Genomic DNA, 22,267 nt, shown 5'->3' with positions numbered 1-22,267 from the left:
AACTCCTTTTAACAAGAATTCTTAAGCAAAATCCTTTCTTCTAAACCAATTCCTACAGAATCTATACCAAACTCCCAGACCAACCTGTGGCATGTGAATTTCACACTGAGGGAGAAGTCTTTTCAAGATTCCAAAAACACATCTGGAAAAAAATGCTTATTAAATGCTTAAGATGAAAAAAGTCTTCCAGATCTTGCCTACTTAATAGTATCCGTGGCCATCTAGGAAAATGCACGAGTTTCTCACATCACAAGTTCTCATCATCTGTGGCTTTAAGGAAGAGCATTAAAGAGGGGTAATAAAAGTTTTAAGTAAGAAAAAAAATCTGGTTGTGTCTCTAAATATTCTGCCAAATTCACAATTCTACACCTGCCCCATTTACTCATCCACGAGGCTTTTCTTAAAAAAAAAAAACAGTTCACAATTGAGATTTCTAAAAATCCCTCACCCCACCCCCACCGTTAAAGTAGTAGGCAGGTGGCCAGAGGGGGGGAACGTTAGGCAAAATGGCCATTTTCGGCCAAGGACACAGAGGTTAAGACATTGTTCAGCATCCCACGAGAAGTTTCTCGGGGGGCCCCGCTCCCGAGCGCTCGCGGGAGGGACCCCCGGGGAAGTCTTCATGCGTCCGGCTTTGGAGGCCACCCTCGAGGGCAGGAGCTCCGGGAGGCTTCCGGCGCCCGGCCGAGGCGGACCCGCCGCTCGCGCCGGCCAGCCCCATCCCACCGACAGAATTTCCTCCTTCCTCCCGCTCCTCCCCCTCCGGCTCCCCAAGGGCGGCTGCGGCCCTTCGGCTCCGGCGGCTCCGGGGATCAGAGGATGCCAGCAGCCCCGGAGAGAAAAGGGAGGGCTCCCAAGGGGTCCGGCAGCCCCCTCCCCTCTTCCCGTCAAGTTTCCCCGCCCCTCCCCTCCCTCGCACCCCCTACCTTCCCTCCTTCATCCCAACCCCTAAGGCCAAGGTCTCCCCGGCCCACAAACCTGATAGCGGAAGTGACGGAGGAGCGACGGCCCCCGCGGCCTCTCCCGTTGGGGCAGTGGGCGCCGGCAGCCAATGAGCGCCGGCCGGGGGGGAGGGACTTTCGGGCCTCAAGTTTGATTGAAGTGCGGGTGGGGGAGGGGAGAGGTGTCGGTCTCTCCCTCACTCCTTCCCGACACCCCTCCCCCTCCCGCGCCCGCTCCCTCCGCCGGGGCGGCCTCCCGGGGCCTACTCCAGCCCGGGCGCCGGAGGCCCCGCGCTCCCCGCTCCGCGCCGGACGAGGAGCGGCCCCGCCGCGGCTCCTCGCCCGGGCGGCCTCGGCCCTCCACGCCTGGCCCCCGCCCCCACTCCCGCCCGCCGCCGCCGCCGCCGCCGCCGCCGCCTCGGAGGGCCGAGAAAATGGCGGCCGCTCCCGCCTCACCCACCTCAGGGCCGAGGGAAGGACCGAGGCCCGGGCCCTCGCCGCCTGCAGGCGCCGGCCGCGGGCCCCCGGCGCCGGCCGCTTCCCCGGAACGCCGTACGGGGTAACCCGCGGCGCCGAGGACCCGGATGGAGTCGCGGGGGCGAGCGCCGCCGCGGCAGCCCGAGGTAAAGGCATCGCGGGAAGGAAGGAAGGGAAGGAGGGAAAGGAGGTAGGACCCCTCGGCGGAGCTGGCAGCTCCCCGGACGCTCATTGGGAGGAAAGAAAGGAATGACAGCCCGTTCGATCCACTCCTTCCCGCCGCGCCTACTTTCTCCCGCTCCCACTGGACTAAAGCAAGAGGAGCCCGCCCACCTCGAGGCTGAGATTCCCGGCTCCCTTTGGTGAAGGATGAACCTTGAGCCCGCCTTCCCCGGATCCCATCCTCCTTTCCCATTTGTGGAAGCGGAGGAGTGACAGACCTCGCGGCCACCCTCGCCTCCCGGCCCCCGGCTCGGCTCCCGCCTGCGCCAGATTGACAGGCCTGCCGTCACGTGGCCGGAGAGGGGCCGTTAGGCCCGCAGTGATGGAGGGGCCCCTGCGGAGGGGCGCTCGGCCCTGCCGGCTCCCCGCGCCTCCGCCCGCTCCCCACCGTGGGAGCCCCAGCCTGCCCAGGGTCGGCTCTAGTGCCCCCCGCACACAGGGCAGCGGCAGAGCCGGCCGGCCCCCACCCCCCGTTTCAGAGGCGCCCGCCGTGGTCGGAGGGGTTCGGTGGTCCCCAAGGTCACACCGCCCCGCCGGGGTGCCCGCCCGGCTCCCCCGGCCTCCGGGCCTTCCGATCTGCGCCCCGCCGCGAGGGCCCCACGGTTCAAAAGCAAGGCCCAGCTTTGGGGGGTCCGAGGGGAGGATCTAGAGTAGGAGCAACCTTCTGGAAGGTTCTGGAGGGCCCCTCTCGGCCTCCCTGCCTCCGCCCCCCAGGCTGGCCTCACCCCCGAGTTCAGCCCGCCCCTCCCCCTCCCAGGATGGCCCCCTTCCTCCCGGCCCCAGCCCCCCATGCACATCCCCTCCGGCCCCCAGCCCCCGGGTGCCCTCCCCTAGCAGAGCGCCCGCTCAGCAGGTGCCAGACGGTGGTGCCACCGTGGCGGGTGGCAGCAGCCCCCGGCTGACCTGTCACCACGTCTGCCTTCCGGACTGTGCCGACAGCTCAGAAGGGAAGACTGGAAAGCTGGAAAAGATCCCGGACATCATCCCACCAGACCTCTCCTGTTAGGCTTTAGGAAACAAAGACCCAGAGAGAAATGATTTGCCCAAGGTCATACAGCCAAATTAGCGGCGGATTTAAGACCATCTCCCTAGTGTCCTCACTCCCAGTTTAGCCATTTGTCCAAGAGTATCATATTTGAAGGCCTTTAGGAGATAAAGACACAATCTCGGCTCCTAGAAGTCTACAAAGTTGGCAAAGCTGGACACAAACAAGAAATGGGATGTGCTCCTTGGGGGAGTACCCCCGATGACAGCCTGAAACACATTTCTCATTGATGAATCAGAATTCCCATAGACTAGAGAGCCAAAAGACAGTATATCGCAGCCTAGGATTGCTTTTAAATTGTATGTTCAACTAGTCACCTTTACCTAATCCCTTCCTGACAGGATCATGGGGCAGGCAGAAGCAGCTGCCCAGCTCCAGCTTGTGTAGGGTGGGTAAAGGAGGACAGTCTGGATGGAGGTTTACTCAGTTATAGGGATTATTAGGGAAGAATGGGATGGGAGCCCAATGAAATATTAAATCTAGATCCAGGGCCTCCTGAGAAAACAGAAAAGTGTTAGCTTTTGATTTCCTTTTTTCTCTTTCATCATACTCCCCTCCTTCCCTCTTTTCTCCCCATCCCTCCGACCCCAATGTATGTTGCCCTCCAGAAATCCTTAACATGCCTTTGACCAACTCACTGTGATAGCCTACTCAGCATTTAGACTTGTCTTTCCTGGCTGAGTCATATTCCAAATTTTTCTTCCCTCTTCACTCATCAAGATTTACCTTTCCTGGAATCTCTGCCATTTTGACTTGCACTCAACTGATCTGAAGCTGCCTTCACTGATGCTCATCACTACCCCTCCATATCACTCTTCACATTCATGAATTATAACTGAAAAAGTTAATTGTCTCATATTCAAGCTTTTGTTGATAATCTTTATGTTTGTAGTCTAGTCTACAGATGAAAAATACACACACTCCATCCCTGGGCCCATGAACAAAGATTTTTCAGCTTAGGTGGGCATGTCATAGCTTGTACTCTGTTAGTCACCTTTGTACCACAAGAAGATAATAGTAATAATTTTAGTGGAGGTACTAATATATCTGTAAGTATTAATGAATTACTGTTTTCCTTCCTGGTAACATATTTGCATAGGGGACTCTTAGACTCCTGAAGAATCTCAAGGATAAGTATGACTTTTAAAAAATCCTTGAAAAATACTGTTAACTAAAATTTCTTCAAAACCTCTTGGTATCAGCCATAGAGAAATATGGATGCCCCCATATAGATTGTAAGCTCTTAGATAGCAAAAATTACATTTTACATTTCTTTTATAGATTTCAACCCTCAATCCAATGTAAAGTGTACTAGACAGGAGTGGAAGACCCCAGATTCAGTTTTGACTCTGCTTCTTGCAATCTTAACTCTGTATTTTTTGTGACCCAAGGCAAGTCCCTTAACCTCTTCAAAACTTCCATTTCCTCTATTATATACCTCCCAAACCTATTTGGAGGAAAGTGCTTTATAAACTTGAAACCACCATAGATATGTGGATCAACATTGTTTTTCCTTCTTAAAGACTAAAGTTTTTTAAAGTGCCTTTTTAAAAAAATGGAATAGAAATTAGAACTAGAATAAACTTGAGTTCTAGTGCTTTTATAAAGAATCTGAGGCCCAGAGAAAAGAAGTGACTTCTCCCAAGATTATAAAAGGAGTTAATAGTAAAGGCAGCAGTAGAATCTAGAATCTCATTCTCTTTTAACTATTATTCTCCCTACTAATTAAGACTTCTTCTCTTGACAAGAATTAAAGGAGAACTTCCTCCCTTTCTACAGAACTGCAGAAGGATTCCTAAAAGAGCCTTTTCCCAGCAGTTACTTCCTTTGGTGGAAAGGGGAAAGCAAAGGGGGAGATAGCATGAGTGGGGGGGGGTCCCTCCAAAGCTTTCAGTATTGTGGAATTAAATGTGTTAATAGAATTTCTAACCAATGAAAACTTCTTAGGTCAAACCCAAGAACTGACATTGCATAGCAAGTAATCAAATATAATCTTCCTTTCCCCTTCACTGTGCTTTTTTATTCTGTTAAATTTCTCCTTTCATTAGGCAAAAGCTCAGCTCCCAAATCCTTCCAGATTGAAAGCACTCACATGCAAGTAAAACATTAAGTTTTCATTAAAAAAAAAAATTCTCATAGGCCATATTCCCAGTGGAACCCCCTTGGCTCAAAGAGTAAGAAATCACAACTTGACAAGTCCTTTTTTTTTTTAATGTAGTTGTGTCTGACTGCATTTGCAGTGATAGAAGCAGCATTCATCTTCATGCCCTAAATATTGCCTTATACTGTTGACTCTTTTGACCCAACATCACTTTCCTGTGTGGGATTAATGGTGGTTGTTGGAGTACAGGCTGAGCAAGATGGATTTCGAGGAAGGTTGGGCTCCTTTTCATTTGGTTTCCTAAACAAGCCCAACACAGTCTTGCAGAAAATCTCATCTGGAATATCTCCTGACAAAGTGCTCTGTGTTGGACACCCTGATCGCCAGGCCTCACACAGTTCAGCGGCATTCCCCAAGACCTGGTCTGTTTTAGAGAGGACAAAATCAGTAATGTTCATGCCTTTGATGAGCTCTTGAAAATAGTACCTGATGGAAATGTTATCTTTTACTGGCACCTTTGGGAGAGAGTTGCCTTCCATAAGTCTCTCCATTTCTGTCCTGAGCTTTTTATCTTCCTGAAGGAACTGTACTGCATTCAGATGTTGTTCCAGGAGAGTTTTCATTTGTTGGTAAAGCTGTCTTGGGGCTTGAAGTTCGGTGGCAACAAGCTGTAATTTTTCTAACTTGGTAGAATGTTCATTGTCTAATTTCTTTTTCAGGGTGGCGATCCTAAACTTGATACCATTTAATAGGCTGCTTCCAATAGTGTCAATCATAGCTCTTGTGTCTGCTGTGCTGGTAATGAGCTCACTGATGAGTTTTTCTGTTTCCTGTTAAATGGCATATACACTTTTTTAGTGAGTCACTCCAATATCTATTTGCCCTAGGCAGCAAGCCATTTGAGGGGTGAACTGTGCAGGTACTGAGTTATGAACACATAGACTATTAGTGCTGTAATGGACTTGAGACCTGGTTGTCCAACCCTGGGAAAGATGATCTGAGTTCTAATTTTTGAGGCTATAGTCGTGGTGTGTTTTTGGTAAAAATCACTTCATTTTTTGGTATCTTTGGTTTATTCATTTTTAAAATGAAGGTTAAACTAGATGGGAGGAGATCTTAACTTTTTTTGTGTGTCATGGACTCCTTTGAAAATCTAATAAAGCCTATAGACTCAGAATAATGTTTCAAAAATATATAGAAGAGATTATATAGGATTACAAAAAAAAAGTATTGAAAAGCAGTTGTCTACTTTTTTAAAACAAGTTCACAGACCCTAGGTTAAGGACCCTTGAATTAGATTTTGAGAGAATATCATGTTAGAAAATATGCTATCTGAACACAGGAAGAAGTCCGACTTTAAATTCCATTTCTGACTTTGTGACCCAGGGCAAATCACCTCTCAGGACCACAGTTTCCTCATATAGCACTAAGCTTACAAGGTTCTTGTGGATACTAAGCCAGATTTATGTAAACTGTTAATCAAACATTAAATTGAAGCCTATATAAATATGAGCCATGACTTGCCAGTTCTGTTCTAGCTTTTAAATCTATGAACCCTTTTTGGGGGAATGCAAAGAAGGGGGAAAAAAATTGTTCCTATTGGATTTTGGAGCAATTCAGAGTGACATTTGGTTTGGTTTGATTCTGAACACAACCTACGCTTTGCCATTTTCAACCTTTGCTGACACTCTTTCCTGAGAAATTCCTTCTTCATCTACACTCATCTGGTTGTAAGCCTCCCTCATCTTTAAGGCCAAGTTCAAATGGTGTCTCCTCCAGTAAAGAAGGCTTCATTTCTGGCCCCTCCACTGGAACCCTTCCTCCCTGTACTCCCAGATCACTTAGTACCTCCATTATTGTACTTTTACATTTTCTCTCCTATGATGAATATGTATCTTCTTCCTGTCTCCCCTACTAGACTTCAACTGCAGAATAATAGGTTAGGTTCCAAGTTTTTCTTCAATGTTGAATCCCTCAAAAAATGACTGTTACCTATTCCCAGGCTTCTCAGTCTGGCTTTTAAACCCTTCAACAACCTGCTTTCCCCCTGCATTTCCAAACTTATTTGATATTATTCCTCTTCATGTACTCTTTCATCTAGCCCAACTGATCAGATTTGACCATCCGTCTGTCAATGCAATCTGTCTATCTGGGCTGCCTGGAATGCTCTTATTCCCCACCTCTGCCATTTCAAATCCTTCAGGGCTCAGCTCTAGTGCTTCCTCCTATCTAAAGCCTTTCCTCATTCATTTCACTTACTGGTACTCTTTTCCTCTTGAAATTATTTTTTAAATTTATCTATGTACATGTTCTATTTTTTTTTTTCAGTAGAATGGAAACTTCTTGAGACCAGGCAAGGATTTCTTCATTTTACTTTATATCCTATTTCCAATACCTAGCACATTGCTTTGTATAGCATAGCCATTTAATAAATGTCCATTTAAGTGAATAGTAGCAGCTTAATAAACATTTTGAATGAATAACAGCTAAGAATTTTTCCTTCTTTGTTTTCAGAGCACTACCAAGGGTTTCCTTAACATAGTACTGTGGTATTATTTTTTTTGCAGGGCAATGGGGAGTTAAGTAACATGCCCAAGGTCACCCAGCTAGGTAATTATTAAGTGTCTGAGGTCACATTTGAACTCAGGTCCTCCTGACTCCAGGACCAGTGCTCTATCCTAGCTTTCCCAACTTAGTAATCTTACACTCAGAACTGAACCATGGTACTGTTTCAGGATTTTATGCAAATGAACATAGGAAGCACCTTATAATTATAGGACCTTAGCTGAAAGGAAAGATCATATATACTGATGTCTTCATTTTATAGATACTAAAAATAAGACCTAGAAAAATAAATGATTCCACATGTATTAAGAATCAAAAGAGACCATAGAATGGAAAGAATTTTGGATTTATACCCTAAAGACCTGAATTCAGCCTTGCTCCTTACACTTATAGCTGTTTGATCAGTCAACGATCAGCCTTTATCAAGCCCTTTTACATTCTGGTTACTGTCTTAGGTGCTAGGAAATAGGAAAACAAAAATGCAGATTCTTCCAAGAAATCTATTCTGTTGGGGAAAATCCATGTACATATATAGGTATCTAAAAAATCTAGGTCATCTTAGGCGAGGGAGACTAGTAGCTGGAGAAAGATCAGAGGCAATCTCATAGGAGTTGTCACTTTAACTGAACTTTGAAGGAAGCTAGGGATTCTAAGTGAGAAGGGCATGCACTTGGAGAATGGCCAGTGAAAGGATGTGGGTGAAGGTGGCCGCTGGAGAATCAGGTAGGAGGAACAGGGAGGCTAGTCTGGCTAGTAATGTGTAATGAAGCTAAACTAAGTTGTGAAGGGCATTAAAAGACAAATAAGGTGGTTTTATTTATGTTTTATCCTAGTGGCAATAGGAAGCCACTGGAGTTTATTAAATAGGAGAGTGGAATGAGTGAGGAAACTCATTTAAATGAAAAGACAGTCTAGAAGGGCAATTAAGAGACCTTTGCAATAATCTTAAGTGAAAGATAATAAGAACCTGAGTAAAGATGGCAGCTCTGGGAGTAGAGACAGGAGGTTAGATTCAAGGCATGCCATGGTCATTGAACTGACAAGACCTGAGCACTGATTGGTTTTGTGGGGTAAAGAAGAAAGAGGAATCAAGGATTACTCTCATGGAACCTAAGAGCCAGACTCTCCCAGGTCTCCAGTGCACTCTCACCTCATCTCTACCTTAGAGTTTCTATATTCATGCCAGCCTCAGCCTAGATGCTTCCTCTTAAAGGTGTTAGTGGTCTTTCACTGGAATTACTTTATATTTTCTTTGCTTATCTATGTAAGTGCTGTATCCCTGTAGTAGAAAAGTTCCTCGAGGTCTGGGTCTCTTTTGTTTTTGCCTTTCTCCTCTAACAGCCTGGAATAGGCCCTTAACAAATGCTGGTTCAAATAAAATCATCACCTCTCTGTGAATTGTGTCCACATCTATAAAATGGAGAAAACTAGAGGAATGGGGCCAGCGACTGGATCCCCGGATTTAAAGTCAAGGACCTGGGTATGACTCATAGCTCTGCAATTGCTGGCCTTGGAAATGACCTTTTTCTCAGTCTTCTCCTGTAAAATGAGGGATTTGGACTCAAACTCTAAGATCTCTGCCAGTTCTAAGTCCTGTAATCCTATTGTGGGGTGTGGGAAGCTTTCTAAGGTGATTGTATAAAATAACATCTGAAAAATCTCTAATTAGAGGAATTGCTAGAACTACAGTCTGCCTCTCTAGCTGGAGATGAAATTCTAGAACGCAGAAGGCTCAACAGGTATATATATGGGAATAAGAGCCCCAAGAATCCATATAGGAATAGAGTATGTGGTTTGTTCATTTATTTGAAATAGTCATTCTTCCCTCTGGAGCTCTGGAGTATGTGGCTACAGAATAACGTTTGGGTTGGCTCAATGTTGGAAGTTTATGATGGTGTTTGTCATTTCTCTAGACAAAACTCTCTGGTGTCTCTCTAGTGTTTACTTCATCAAGTCCAGGGCCCTCTGCTTAGAATTTAAGTCTTCTAGCTCTGAGTTCTGTGTACTGAGTCATTTCCAATAGTGACATTCTATGCCCTAAGGTCCCTTCCAACTGCCACTCTGTGATACTGCAATTCCAATATGTGCAGAAAAATAGTACCACCACACACATTAATTTGAGAATTTGTTTATGTCATAAATCTCAATACAGGTTAGGCTGTCAGAAACTTTCAGAACTAGGACAGTTTCCATTGGACAGTCTGACAAGAAGAATGCCTGACATTCCTTATCCCCAGGTTTCAAGATATCTACTACTTTCTTGTAGAATACAAATCAATGTACTCACAAGTCTTTGGTCTAACTAAATGACTCATTTGTCATTTAGGAGAGAGCTAGTGTTCGTTGATCAGTGGATAGGGCATTGGGTTCTAGAGTCAGAAGACTTGAGTTCAAATGTGGCCTCTGACAATTATTAGCTGTATGATTCTGGCTAAGTCCCTTGACTTCTGTTTGCCTTGATGGTTTTCCTTTATTCTCAAAAAAGATCATGACAAGGGACAGCTAGGTGGCGTAGTGGATTAAGCACTGGCCCTGGAGTCAGGAGTACCTGGGTGCAAATCTGATCTCAGACACTTAATAATGACCTAGCTGTGTGCCCTTGGGCAAGCCACTTAACCCTGTTTGCCTTGCAAAAACCTAAAAAAAAAAAGATCATGACATCAGGGAGGTGATGCCATGGCAAATACATGAATTAGATCTGAGTGAGGGGGGGCTGGGCTAAGTCACCAGCCTCACTTTCTCCACCAGAGCCATCTGTGTCCAGTGGCCAGAAATGGATCAGGACAACTGGAGATGGCCCTGGATATGGGGCAGTCAGGATTAGGTGACTTGCCCAAGGTCATATAGCTAGTAAGTGTCAGGTATCTGAGGATGGATTTGAACTCCCATCCTCCTGACTTCCAAGGCTAGTGTTCTGTCCACTGCTCCACCTGTCTGTTCTGTTTGCCTTTAATCCACTGGAGAAGGCAATGACCAACCAATATTTTTGGCCAAGAATAGTCTATAGGGTCATCAAGAGTCAAGACACTACTGAATGATTTAACAACAACCCAGATAGAGTAGGAATAAGCCTAAATTTGTAGTCAAGAATCCCAAATTCAAATCCTGTCAGCCACAGAGATGTAACTAGGAATTCTTGTCCTTCAGGCAAATTCACTTGGGAGGGCAGTAGTAGACAATGGGCTTTGGAGTCCAAAGACCTGGGTGAAGAGCCCAGTTCTGCCATATTCTAACCTTGTCATATTAGAGAAATTGATCCAATTCCCTAAGTTTCAGTTTCCTCATCTGTTAAATGGGAATACTTGCCTTTCCTACATCACAGGGTTATGGGGATCAAATTAGATATAATGGGCACAAATTGCTATCAAATAAGACCTGGTTTGATGCATAGAGATGAAAGCTTAGACCCACAACATCTATTGCCAGACAACAACCTAGTTTTCCCTAATTATTTATAACTTTGAACATTTTCTTTGGTTGCCAGTTATACATTCCAGTTACACATTTAAAATATGCTTTATAAGGGAAAAATACATGAATGCAAGGAAAACAATGTATTGGCTTATATGGAAGCTGAGGTGTGGCTAAGCTGGATTTGAAATAGTATAACTTACTGGACAGTTAACCAATAATAGTAAATGTGCAGAATCCAAAAGTTAGCACATTTCAGAGCAAATTGATGAAAAACAATTGGTGTAGCATGTGTTTTGTTATTCTTTCCTTGGGTTTAGCCCTCCTCTCATTCCCTACATCTTGGCGTCCCAAGTAGAATACTTGTTTGAACTTGAACACAATGTGATCTGGCTGTGTCTGTGAGTTCAGGGGAATGAGCCACATGGTTGCCTACCTCTGTTGCTTGGGTCGTGCTTTCAGATTTTTGAAGTACCAGCTGTATATCCTCAACAAAAGTAATTTTCCTTGCTGAATATGCTTCTGAAATTTTTGCAATCCTGTGAGGCTTATGGTCACCAAAGAGTTTACAGATTCCACATATTGGTTCATCATCATTCAGGCACATCTGAGATTGAGAAAAGAAACCATCATCAAACCCTGGATTCAGCTCTGGGGTGGAACCCCTGAAAAGATTGTGAATGGGAGATTGTGTGGCTCTGGGATGAGGTTTGTCTTTGTGCCATATGCTACGAGGCTATTTATCAGAAAGTGTGGAGGCTTTGCCCAGACTTGTGAGGTAGTGGAAGGAACAATGGTTTGGAAAGTAGAAGGTCAAGGGTTAAAGTCCTGGCTTTGCCACCTCCCAGCAATGGGGCTGCAAGGAAACTGCTTGGCTGGGTGGGCTTCAGGTTCCTCATCAGCATTTGTGAAATGTGGAGAGTCATCTCTTTTGCTGACTACTTTACTTGCTCAGGATGTGATGAGGAAAGCCCTTTATAAGCTGGAAAAAGTGAGAGAGCTCAATAAATTTAAGATGCCTGCAGCTGCCATTCTATAAGGACGTTTATCAGAATGTGAATCTGAGCCATATACCTTTCCCCATCCATGTATGCCAGTCTTCATAATGAGTGTTTAGGGCTCTATCCATGAATAAATTTTAGGAAGTCCGTAAGTTTGGATTGGGGCAGGGAGATTTACATTTTTATTTTACTAACTTTTGGTTTTCCAGTTTCTCTACCAGTTTGATTCAGACATGGGAATTTCCAAGCAATATTAGTCACCTCACAGTTTGTCTATGGACATCTATCTGTCCCATGCCCCAAAACCTAAACTGCCTAGGCCAAAGCAGAACTACAGATGTGCTTGTCAATGGACACTACCTTTTAGTATCAGTCTTCTAACATTTTCTACCTTCACTTTGACTTGCACCTTTTTTCCTGTTAGTCTTATTGGCTATGAGAGGTTTATAAAATCTTAGACCAAGAATCAAATTTACAAAATTCTTTCCAAAGTCATGACAAGGGATGTAGCCAGCATGAACCATAGTTTTGGGCTGAGTGGGTGCTAACTTTGGGAAAGACCTTTTTTCTTGATAGAACTTAATAAAATGAGGTGCAGAATTCTGAGATTTATCATGAGCATGAATCTGGTAACAAAGTGGGTCAAATGACTACCTCACTTAGGCCATGACCCAGAGAAGGAGACCCAGCTCCTTTTTAAAAGCATAGAGCATACTGGGTAAGTGAGGAAAATAATGTAATTGGAAATAATTAGAGTAGGATCTTATCATGTAGGTATTAGTGTGTATAGATATATGTGTGCATATTTATAGATATCTATGTTTGTCTGTCTATCCATCTATATCTATCTGTCTGTCTATCTGTATTCATGTTTAACTGTAGCCTTCTTTGGGAAGGGAAAAGGGAGGGGAAAATACATAATGCACCAGCAGAGAACAAAAAACCTTCTAAGAATCAAAGAAAAGCTGGACAGCTTTGAAAACAAGGTGCAGTATTTATTATATAGGTTTTCTTGAAATGGAAATTTATTATTTTATATTGAATACTCTCATGTTTTGCTATGTACCTGGTGTTTTTCTCTTATTTTTTATTTAAGTTTAAAATAAACTTAAAAAAAACAACAAAAAAAGGGAAAATAATGTATTTGGTTACATGGCTGGCAGCAATATGATTGGTTGAAAATTGGGAACAAGGGGTTAGCAACAACTCCCTCCCTTCTTCCTGTAACTAAGAAATATTCATTGTTGAATCCACCTGTGAGGTTAGAAAATAGGACCAGATTTCTTTGGATAACAAACCAGACATCCTTGAAGGATAACTTTGTGGTGTCCACCTGCATCCCTTAAAGATAACAGATTTCCTTGAGGCAAGAATAGAAGAACAGTGATTAGCAGGAGAATTGAACTCCTAAACTTAGCTCATAGGCAGACAAAGAAATGTGGCTTGAGCAATCATACAGAATAGAATCAATTACAAAATGATTCAGAATCAACTTAATTTCTTCACCTTCAAGACTAATAATGTAAAATGTGAACAAGGATTCCCAAGCCCCTATCATTTAAATGAAAGCATTTAAAATCCAGCATCCTCTTGCTTGGGGGGGGGGGGTTGCAGCTGTTTGGGGTATGGCAGAACTTAGTTCTAAGATTAGGGTCTAAGACTTAGATTCTAAGTAATTGGGTAATTGGGAGAAGCTGAAGATGAAGAATCCCTCCAGAGTAAATAGCTTCCTGACCTCTTCTCCCCTGACCTTAGCTTAAAAAGATCAAGGTTTCCCTCTGCCTCCAGGGCCATCTCCAGTGGTCCTGATCCATATCTGACTACTAGACTAGCTCTGGGGTGGGGGGGAGAAAGTGAGGCTGGCCACTTTGCACTGAGCTCCCTCCCTTAAATCCAAATCACTTGCATGTGGTGGCACCACTTCCTGTGGTCATGATCCTCTTCCAGAAAGAAGGACAAGCAACAAAAACAATCTGCCTACAAGTATTGCCACAAATATGGCCTCAATGTGCTAATCAGTGGTCACTCTCTCTGCCCTTATCTCAAGAAATCTTTACATAATTGATGTTGTTAAATTTTTGAAGCTAGGATTTAAATAGATAACAAATTACTTTCCCTGAAATGGAGCTATTAGGCTAAACACAACTATTTTCCACAAGAATGGAGACATTGCATTACTAGGTATATACCTTCTAGAAGACATTGATAAAGAAGATAATCCCCTCAACTTTCTTCCTTGAAACAAAATTATTTATAGCAGCATCACTTTTTGAGTTAGCAAAGAACTAGAAACTTTAAGCAGATGCTCATTGATTAAGGAATGGGTAAACAATTGTGATACATGTGTTACAATGCTTCAAGAACAGGGAATATGATGAATACAGAAAAGCTCAGATGGTTTTAAATGAACTGATGCAGAGGGAAATTAAGGAAAGTCAAGAACACAATATACATAGTAATTAGAGCAGTGTAAATGAAAAGAACAGGAATAGAACAGTTGAAATCGAGTGTTGCAGAATTAGAAAAAAAAAAATGACGACTCCAAAGAACTATGAGAACTCTCTCCATTCATTAACAGAGATTAGAGGTCCATAGATATGTAACATTCCATCTACTTTCAGACTTTTTTGATGTATTGAATTTTGGGTTGTTTTTATCTTCCTATTTTTCTTTTAAAATATATATATATATGCATATATATATATATATATATATATTTCTGTTTATGTCATGGCTCTTCAGGAAGGAGGAGAGGGAGAAATTTGGGTATTGGAAAAACAAATGATATCAATAAATTTTTCTTTTAAAAAAAAATGGAGAGGGGAGATATGGTGTTTGCTAACTTGACTTGTCCTGAAGGTCTCAAATGGGAACCTTACAGTGATCTTTATCACCATGGGCTAAGACCAGTATTTCTTTTTTTTCCTTATTTGGGGTTGATTGTTTATTGTACTGAGTCATTGAGCAGTGTATACCTTTGATAATAACTCTACTCCAGGAGCCATGGCTAAAGGTTGATTCTATAAGAAAATATATGCCAAATTCTAAGTGACAGATTTACATTTTTTTAAAAATATGAAACTGATTGTATAAACAAACTTGGAAAAAATCTAACAGTTGTCTTCAGAATGGGTAAGAAATGTACCTAAATACAACTGTACATGTGAGAATGTTCTATTAATAATAAGAAAATACATTCTTCTAAAATATACTTTAATATAAAATTGTGATTATAAGGCCAATAATTTTCCTGTCTTACCCCCCAAATTTCACATCTCCTAACTGACCTGTTTTGTGCCCAACCACTGAGTAGGACAAATTCGCTGCCGCCAACTTGTTGTGGTCCATTTGGGATTATCATTTTAACAAAGCATCATGGACTTGGAGCAAGGAAACTTCAAGTTGAAGTCTTTGGTCTCCCACTAAACGACTTCAGGTGTGTCATCCTTTCAGAAATGGGGATAATCATCCCTATACTACCTGCCTCTCAGTATTGCTAGAAACATTAAAGCCCTCTATAAATGTAATTATTTTTTTATGTCTGATAAAGTGGGGCACAGACAAATGAACTGAAACAGCTGCGTAAGTAACTGATAGCTTCATTTGCTCAGACTTCTCTTTCCTTGCCAAGTTCTTGCTCTAAAGGGCCATGTTCTTACTATGCATACTGGAAGTCAATCAATCAATCAACAAGATTAATTAAAGCTACACATGTGCCAAACACTGTGCTAAATGTTAGGAACAGAGAGAAAAAGCAGAGGATTTTGTGACATCCCAGTTATTACAACAGAACTGTCTTGGCTACTGCTTTCAGGGAAAAGGCACAGATGCACTTAGGTGGTCAAGCTGGTGGTAGTTTTTAAGTCAGAAACACATTTAGTTTATAGAACATTGTTACAAGAATGGCAAATGTGACATTTAAAAGACAAACATTTTGCTCAGTACTCCACTCTGCACTTCTGAGAGTTCTTTCATTATTGCTTCAGCTCCACAACCTACCACCCATTCTCATTCTACCTCTACTCTGCTTAAGATAATAATAGTCTATTAGGTCCCTAGGAACAAAGAGCATGCCTTTTTCCTCTTTCTATCCCTGTCCTGCTCTAGAACCACAGTGATTTGTACTGTCCTAAATATATGTGTGTTGAATTCAATCAAATCCCACAAAAATTTCTTGTGGCTCAGCAGAAAAAAAAATCCTGATTTTGGAGACAAAGAACCTAAGTTTGAATCTTAGTATTGTTTTTTTACTACTTGAGTGATGTTGGGCAAATAACTTAACTTGTCTGGATCTCAGTTTTCTCATCTATAAAATAAAAGGACTAAACTAGAGTCTTTAAGTCTTTTCCAGGTCTGAATGCTACAATCTGAGAGTCTGTCTTCGTTGTAGCTTTCCAGGCCCTCCATAATCTAGCACCACTCTACCTTTCCAATTCTATTTTTTAAAAAAAGTCAACAGTTTTGAGCACTCACATGTGAATAGCATCCTTATAGTGAATCTTGTCCTTCAATCAGAGGAGGGGTGAGGTTACCCCTAGGGCAGAGGATTTTTTAAAAGGGCTGTGATCCAGGGCAGCTACATGGCACAGTGAATAGAGCACTGGCCCTGGAGTCAGGAGGTCCTGAATTTAAATCTGACCTCAGACACTTAATAATTACCTAGCTGTGTGATCTTGGGCAAGTCACTTAACCCCATTGCCTTGTTAAAAAAAAAACCCTCATGTTGTATTTTTAATGCCAAAACAATCCTCTCTGTGGCATTTAGCATTTTATCCTGTAATAAATAAAATCATGTGTGTACAATGATATTCCAAAGCTTTTTTTAGTGGATGGAAACACAGTGAGTAGTACTTGGCAATGAGTAGGCTGAAGGAAAGGAGATGGAGGAGGAGGAAAAACAAAGAAGACTTGGTCTCAGCTCTGTCTTGACTAGCTGTGAAACCTTGGGTAAATTATATACTCTCTTGGCTTGGTTCCTCATCTGAGAGATAGCAGTAAGTGGAATGATTCTAGAGTTCTGTCCTGTTTTGAAATTTTAAGCACTATTTTTATAGTCCAGATAATAAACTGGATGGGGCTTCAGAGGAAAGATAGGTCACTTCTAAGTATACTGATTGAGATGACATTCAAACTGGACCTTGAAGGATGGGTAAGATGTACTGGCATCATCTTATAAATTTTAAAGTAGAGAATGGAGAATTAATTTTAATTCCTCACATATATCAGACCACTTTGAATGAGTAAAATTACCGGTTAAAGATTTATTACTTGGGCAGCTGTGTAAAATGAAAACGTAAGATGATACCAGATTCATAATTTCTCCATGTTTTTCACACATTTGAGCAAGCTGGTTTTGCTCCTTGGCATGGATAGTCTCCAGTTCATCTTTAAATTTTTCCAGTATGTTTTCTGCCAGAATGTTCCTCTGCAATCCATTCGTTCCCCTTCCTCTCAAATATATGATCTAAAACACAAAAGACATCATGAGTTTGTTCTGTCCATATTTCTTCTTGAAAAATATAATGAGTGTATACTTGCCAAAACAGACATAGGAACTGCATGAACATAAACATAAAAAAATTTTATGCAAAAACTAAGATCTAAATAACTGAAGTATTTATGTCTCATCCATGGGTGGGTAAAGCCAAGATAATTCTAAAAACAGCAATTTTACCTATCCTTACTCAGTGTCTTCCCAATTAAAATTTTAAAAAATATTTTAGAGTTAGAAAAAATAGTAACAAAGTTCCTTTGGAAGAACAAAGTTCAGGAACCTTAAAGAAACCAAGGAAAAAGATGTAAAAGAAGTAGATTCAACAGCATTAGACCTAAAACTGCTTGAAGTTAAAAAGAATGGCTTCAATGATTTAAAATTAAAATTTTCTTGTATAAATAAAATATTTGTAGCCAAGATTAGAAAAAATGCAAAAAATTGGGGGGAAAGTTTTTATAGAAAATGTCTAAGATAGAATATGATTGGATTTGAATATTGCTGTGGTATAGGAAAATAATGATTTAGAAAAAAACATGAAAGACTTGGACATTCGAAGAGACTATCCACCTTTGGAGGAACAGATGATAGGAGGAAATAAGTATAGTGTGATCTTACATATATGTGTATGTTTATATATATGTATATGTATATGTGTGTATATATATATGTACATATATATATATATATATACTTGTAGCTTTATGATGCTGGGGAGAAAAAGGGGAAAAAGTACATAGCAGAGAACAAATGGAAACAAAGAAAAGCTGGGCAGCTTTAAAAACTATGTAGTGTTTATTATATATGTTTTCTTGAAATGATATTTATTGTTTTATATTGAATCCTCTCTCATGGTCTGTCATATACATGGCAATATGTTTTTTTTTCCTTTTCTCATTTAGTATTTAAGTTGAAAAATTTTAAATTTACAAAAGAAAAAGAAAAATCACAAGTACAGTACATACTAGGTAGTAAGATTACACCTGCATTCTACATTCTGTAGAATGCCTAAAGACTTCATAAAACAAATGATATTGAAAATGTCTCTTCTTCCAAAGTTATACATCCCAACACTGAGACATACTTCTCTCAAATGACACTTTTATCAGCTGTTGGGAAGGCAATGTAGTATAGATATTGATCACTAGCCCAAGGGTCAAAATACCTGTGGAATCTGATTCTCAGTCCCACTACTTACTATGTGATCTTACCATGGTCAAGTTGCCTCCCCCTTCTCCTTTAAAATGATGGGGTTGGGCAAGATTTTGTTTTTTAGTTTTTGCAAGGCAATGGGGTTAAGTGGCTTGCCCAAGGCCACACAGCTAGGTAATTATTAAGTGTCTGAGACCGGATTTGAACCCAGGTACTCCTGACTCCAGGGCTGGTGCTTTATCCACTACACCACCTAGCTGCCCCCGGCAAAATGATTTCTAAGGTCCTTTTCAGTGCCATCATTTTGAGACTGAACACTTTCAGTGTCATGAGCTATGTGAAGTGTTTGCTACCTATGTGTTAAGTAATATCTCTTTTTATTTGTCCTAAAAACACCAAAAAAACAAACCCAACATTTTTAAGGTCATATGAGGATCCTTAGTTGTACTAAGATTGAATGAATACAGCAATATTCACCCTGTTCACACATTTAATAATTTGTAAATATCAAAAAATGTTTCTTCTCAACACCTGTCTATTAACCTACTGAAAAGGGCTTTCTTCCCATTTCATTTCTAGTATATCTTCCTTTCCTGATCTCCAGATCTGTATTGACAGCTGGGTATTTCTGTAAGTTGGTCAAAAAGAAGATAAAGACATTTGCTGGAGAAGAGAGGATGTGGTTGAAGTTTCAGATCCAAGTAGTAAAGTAGTTCTATGATTGTGCCAACAGATAAATAGAGGAGAGATGAAGGTGAGTAGAGTTCAATCAACAGTGCCCACTATGTGCTAGCCAATATGCAAGAAGATACTTTGAGGGAGTTGAGGAACCATGAGGCTATAGTGTCAAATAGGATAACTGTTTTTTGTTTGGTAGAAAGAAGAAAAATAATTTATTGAATGAATGAAGCATTTATTAAGTAAAAAAGCCCAGGAGATGGAGACTAATAATCCTATAAACACAAATTGGGGGGGGGGGGGCTATGAATAAGCAATGGAGCTGTCCTCTCCTCTCCCCAAACTCTGCCTTCAAAATTTTCTTGGTTGAATATTAATAGTATAGAATGGCAGATTTCCTGTATTCAGTCATTCAAGGAGACAGGTATGACAATGAAAATATTTTGGAAATTTCCATCAGGAAAAAGAGATAGTTCACTGAAAACATGATTTAGACAGTCTTCTACTATAGGACATTATAGCAAATTCATTTTATTTTCAGTAAATCTATTTTATTCTATATGACTTTTTTTTTAATTTGGAAAACCAAATTGCTCATCTTCACTGTCATACACAATTTAATTTTCAAACCCATTCCCAACCTCTGCAGCCTTCACTCCTTATCTCTAACATTCCAGTGTGAAACTATTTCCCAAATCCTTTTAAAGCAGGGAAGGAAAAAGTAGTGAGTAGGCACAGAGGCCCATGACTACGCTCATCTTTCTACAAAGGTGTGGCTGATGGAAATTATTGGTCTCAGCGTGACTCAATCTGCTCAGTCTTTTACACCCACACTCTATTTGGGTTACAGGAGAACATTGTACTCAGAGGCCTGTTAACTACACATCTGAATATATAACAAACATCACTCCTCACAGAGCTACATCCTTCAAGCACCACACCTCCACTTTTCTGGGAATGTTTAAGTCCAAACAATTTGGTGATATTTGTTGGTTTCTAGCGACTTTATGAAAAGACAAATAATCTTTACTCTGGCATAGGCTTCCTATTATGTTAAATATGAGTGAGGAGATTAGTTTGAAGTTGAAAGTAGTTAAGGGAAAGGTTAATCTTACTTTCCTGCACACTGGACAGCAAAACTGCCCATTCACGTGGGTACAATTCTGACAGAGAAGGATCTGCTCCAGGCACTGTTTGCAGAAGTTGTGAGAACAGGAAAGAACAAGGACGGGTGGGGTGAACAGATCCAAACACACTGGACAGGAGAGTACCTTTCCCAAAGCCTCCATGACACACCTAGAAGTCAAATCTCTCTACCAAGCGACACTGTCCTGATCTAGGGATTCTAGAATAGGCTTGGAACTCATCTCCATGGAGACTGACAGCAACAGTAAAACAGCAGGAATGTAAAAGAACCCTGATGAGCTCCTCAGACTTCCTTGGGAAGTTCAGAACTCTTCTTTTCCTGCCTAATATTCAGAATAAATGGAACCCCATTTCTTAGTAATATATTTCTGCTAGCTAGGTGCATATACTTAAAAAAATTAAGTTTTACTTTATATTCAGGTCCGCATTTTCTCCCTACTCCCTGAGAAAGCAAGAAAAACAAAACTAGCTCTAAAGATAGGGTCAAGCAAGACAAATTCTTCCATTGGCCTATGACTTGAATAATTCTCTATCTGGAGGTAGGTAGCATGTTTCATCATGAGACCTCTGGAGTTGTTTGGTTATTGTGTTGATCAGAACTTCAAAGTCAAAGATTTTAACTTTACAGTATTGGTATTTTCTAAATTGTTCTCCCTTTTCTATTTACTTCATTCTGAATCAGTTCATACAAATCTTCTCTGGTTTCTCTGAAATCATCCCCTTCATCATTTCTTACAGCACAGTAGTATTCTATCATATTCAATATCATAATTTGTTCAGTTATTTGATATATTTGGGGTACAGACCTAGTAGTAGTAGTAGTGTCATTGGGTCAAGGGCTATGCATTATTTAATAGCTTTTTGGGAATAATTCAAATTATTTTTCAGAGTGACTGGACCAATTCAGTTTCAGGAATAAATAGTATATTAAATTACCTTTTTTTCCCACAGACCCTTCAGCATCTGTCATTTTCCATTTTTGCCAATCTGATGAATATGAGGTGGTACCTCAGAATTGTCTACATGTACATTTTATTGTATCAGTGATTTAAAGCATTTTTATATGACTATTGATAGCTTCAATTTCTTCCTGCCAATTCATACTTTCACTATTTGTCAATTTAGGAATATCTCTTATTCTTAGAAATTTGAATCAATTCCCTAAATATCTTCAAAATGAGACTTTTATCAGAGAAATTTGCTGGAAAGGGTTTTTTTATTTTTTATTTTTTTAGGTTTTTTGCAAGGCAAATGGGGTTAAGTGGCTTGCCCAAGGCCACACAGCTAGGCAATTATTAAGTGTCTGAGACCAGATTTGAACCCAGGTACTCCTGACTCCAGGGCCAGTGCTTTATCCACTGCGCCACCTAGCCACCCCGAAAGGGTTTTTTTTTCAGTGTTCCTTTTCAAATAGTATTTTTCTTTCCATGTTCTTGGGTGGGAGGAAAAAAGGAGCTAAACTTCACCATGCATCCACTGAGTGGTTTTTGAAAAGTTTTTTGAAATATCTGAATCTAACTTTCTTAATTAAAGTGATAGATATATCTTAAAAGACTGTTAGGGAAGTATAAACCATATTGTAAGAGAATCAATCAGCTGAGGAAGGTAGGAATGTTTAGCTGAAAAGATGAGATAGTGAGGAGCAAAGCATGTTCATGGGTCACCATTTTCAAATCACTAAAGTAGTTTCTTCAATCTGTTGTCATGGATCCCCTGGAATATGGTGAACCCCATATAAGATTTCAAAATGCATAAAATTAAATACATGGGGTTACAAAGGAAATGTTACCAGAATTTTTTTTAACCCCATATAAGATTTCAAAATGCATAAAATTAAATACATGGGGTTACAAAGGAAATGTTACCAGAATTTTTTTTTAACCCCATATAAGATTTCAAAATGCATAAAATTAAATACATGGGGTTACAAAGGAAATGTTACCAAAATGTTTTTTTTTTAGATTTTTGCAAGGCAAATGGGGTTAAGTGGCTTGCCCAAGGCCACACAGCTAGGTAATTATTAAGTGTCTGAGACCG

The 22,267-nt window shown here is 41.1% G+C and overlaps 1 protein-coding gene across 2 annotated transcripts; it reads right to left on the bottom strand.

Annotated features, from left to right (window-relative positions):
- Positions 1 to 4,878: 4,878 nt before the first annotated feature.
- On the bottom strand, positions 4,879 to 20,454 carry LOC141496146 (tripartite motif-containing protein 54-like). Of its 2 annotated transcripts, none has more exons than XM_074198362.1 (4): positions 20,356 to 20,454; positions 17,069 to 17,227; positions 11,199 to 11,369; positions 4,879 to 5,616 (listed from the first exon to the last, which is right to left on the bottom strand). In XM_074198362.1, exons 1-4 carry the CDS (start codon positions 20,371 to 20,373, stop codon positions 4,966 to 4,968), a joined length of 999 nt encoding a protein of 332 aa, XP_074054463.1. In that variant the 5' UTR covers positions 20,374 to 20,454; the 3' UTR covers positions 4,879 to 4,965. The 2 variants fall into 2 exon arrangements, with proteins under 2 accessions (XP_074054463.1, XP_074054462.1); XM_074198361.1 differs by having other exon boundaries at positions 20,200 to 20,442.
- Between the last annotated feature and the right edge of the window lie 1,813 nt (positions 20,455 to 22,267).

This window comes from Macrotis lagotis, chromosome 8 (assembly GCF_037893015.1).
Source record: "Macrotis lagotis isolate mMagLag1 chromosome 8, bilby.v1.9.chrom.fasta, whole genome shotgun sequence".
NCBI classification, from domain to species: Eukaryota; Metazoa; Chordata; class Mammalia; order Peramelemorphia; family Peramelidae; genus Macrotis; species Macrotis lagotis.
Note: the sequence above shows the minus strand (reverse complement) of the source record. Positions and strands in the feature narration are given on the sequence as shown.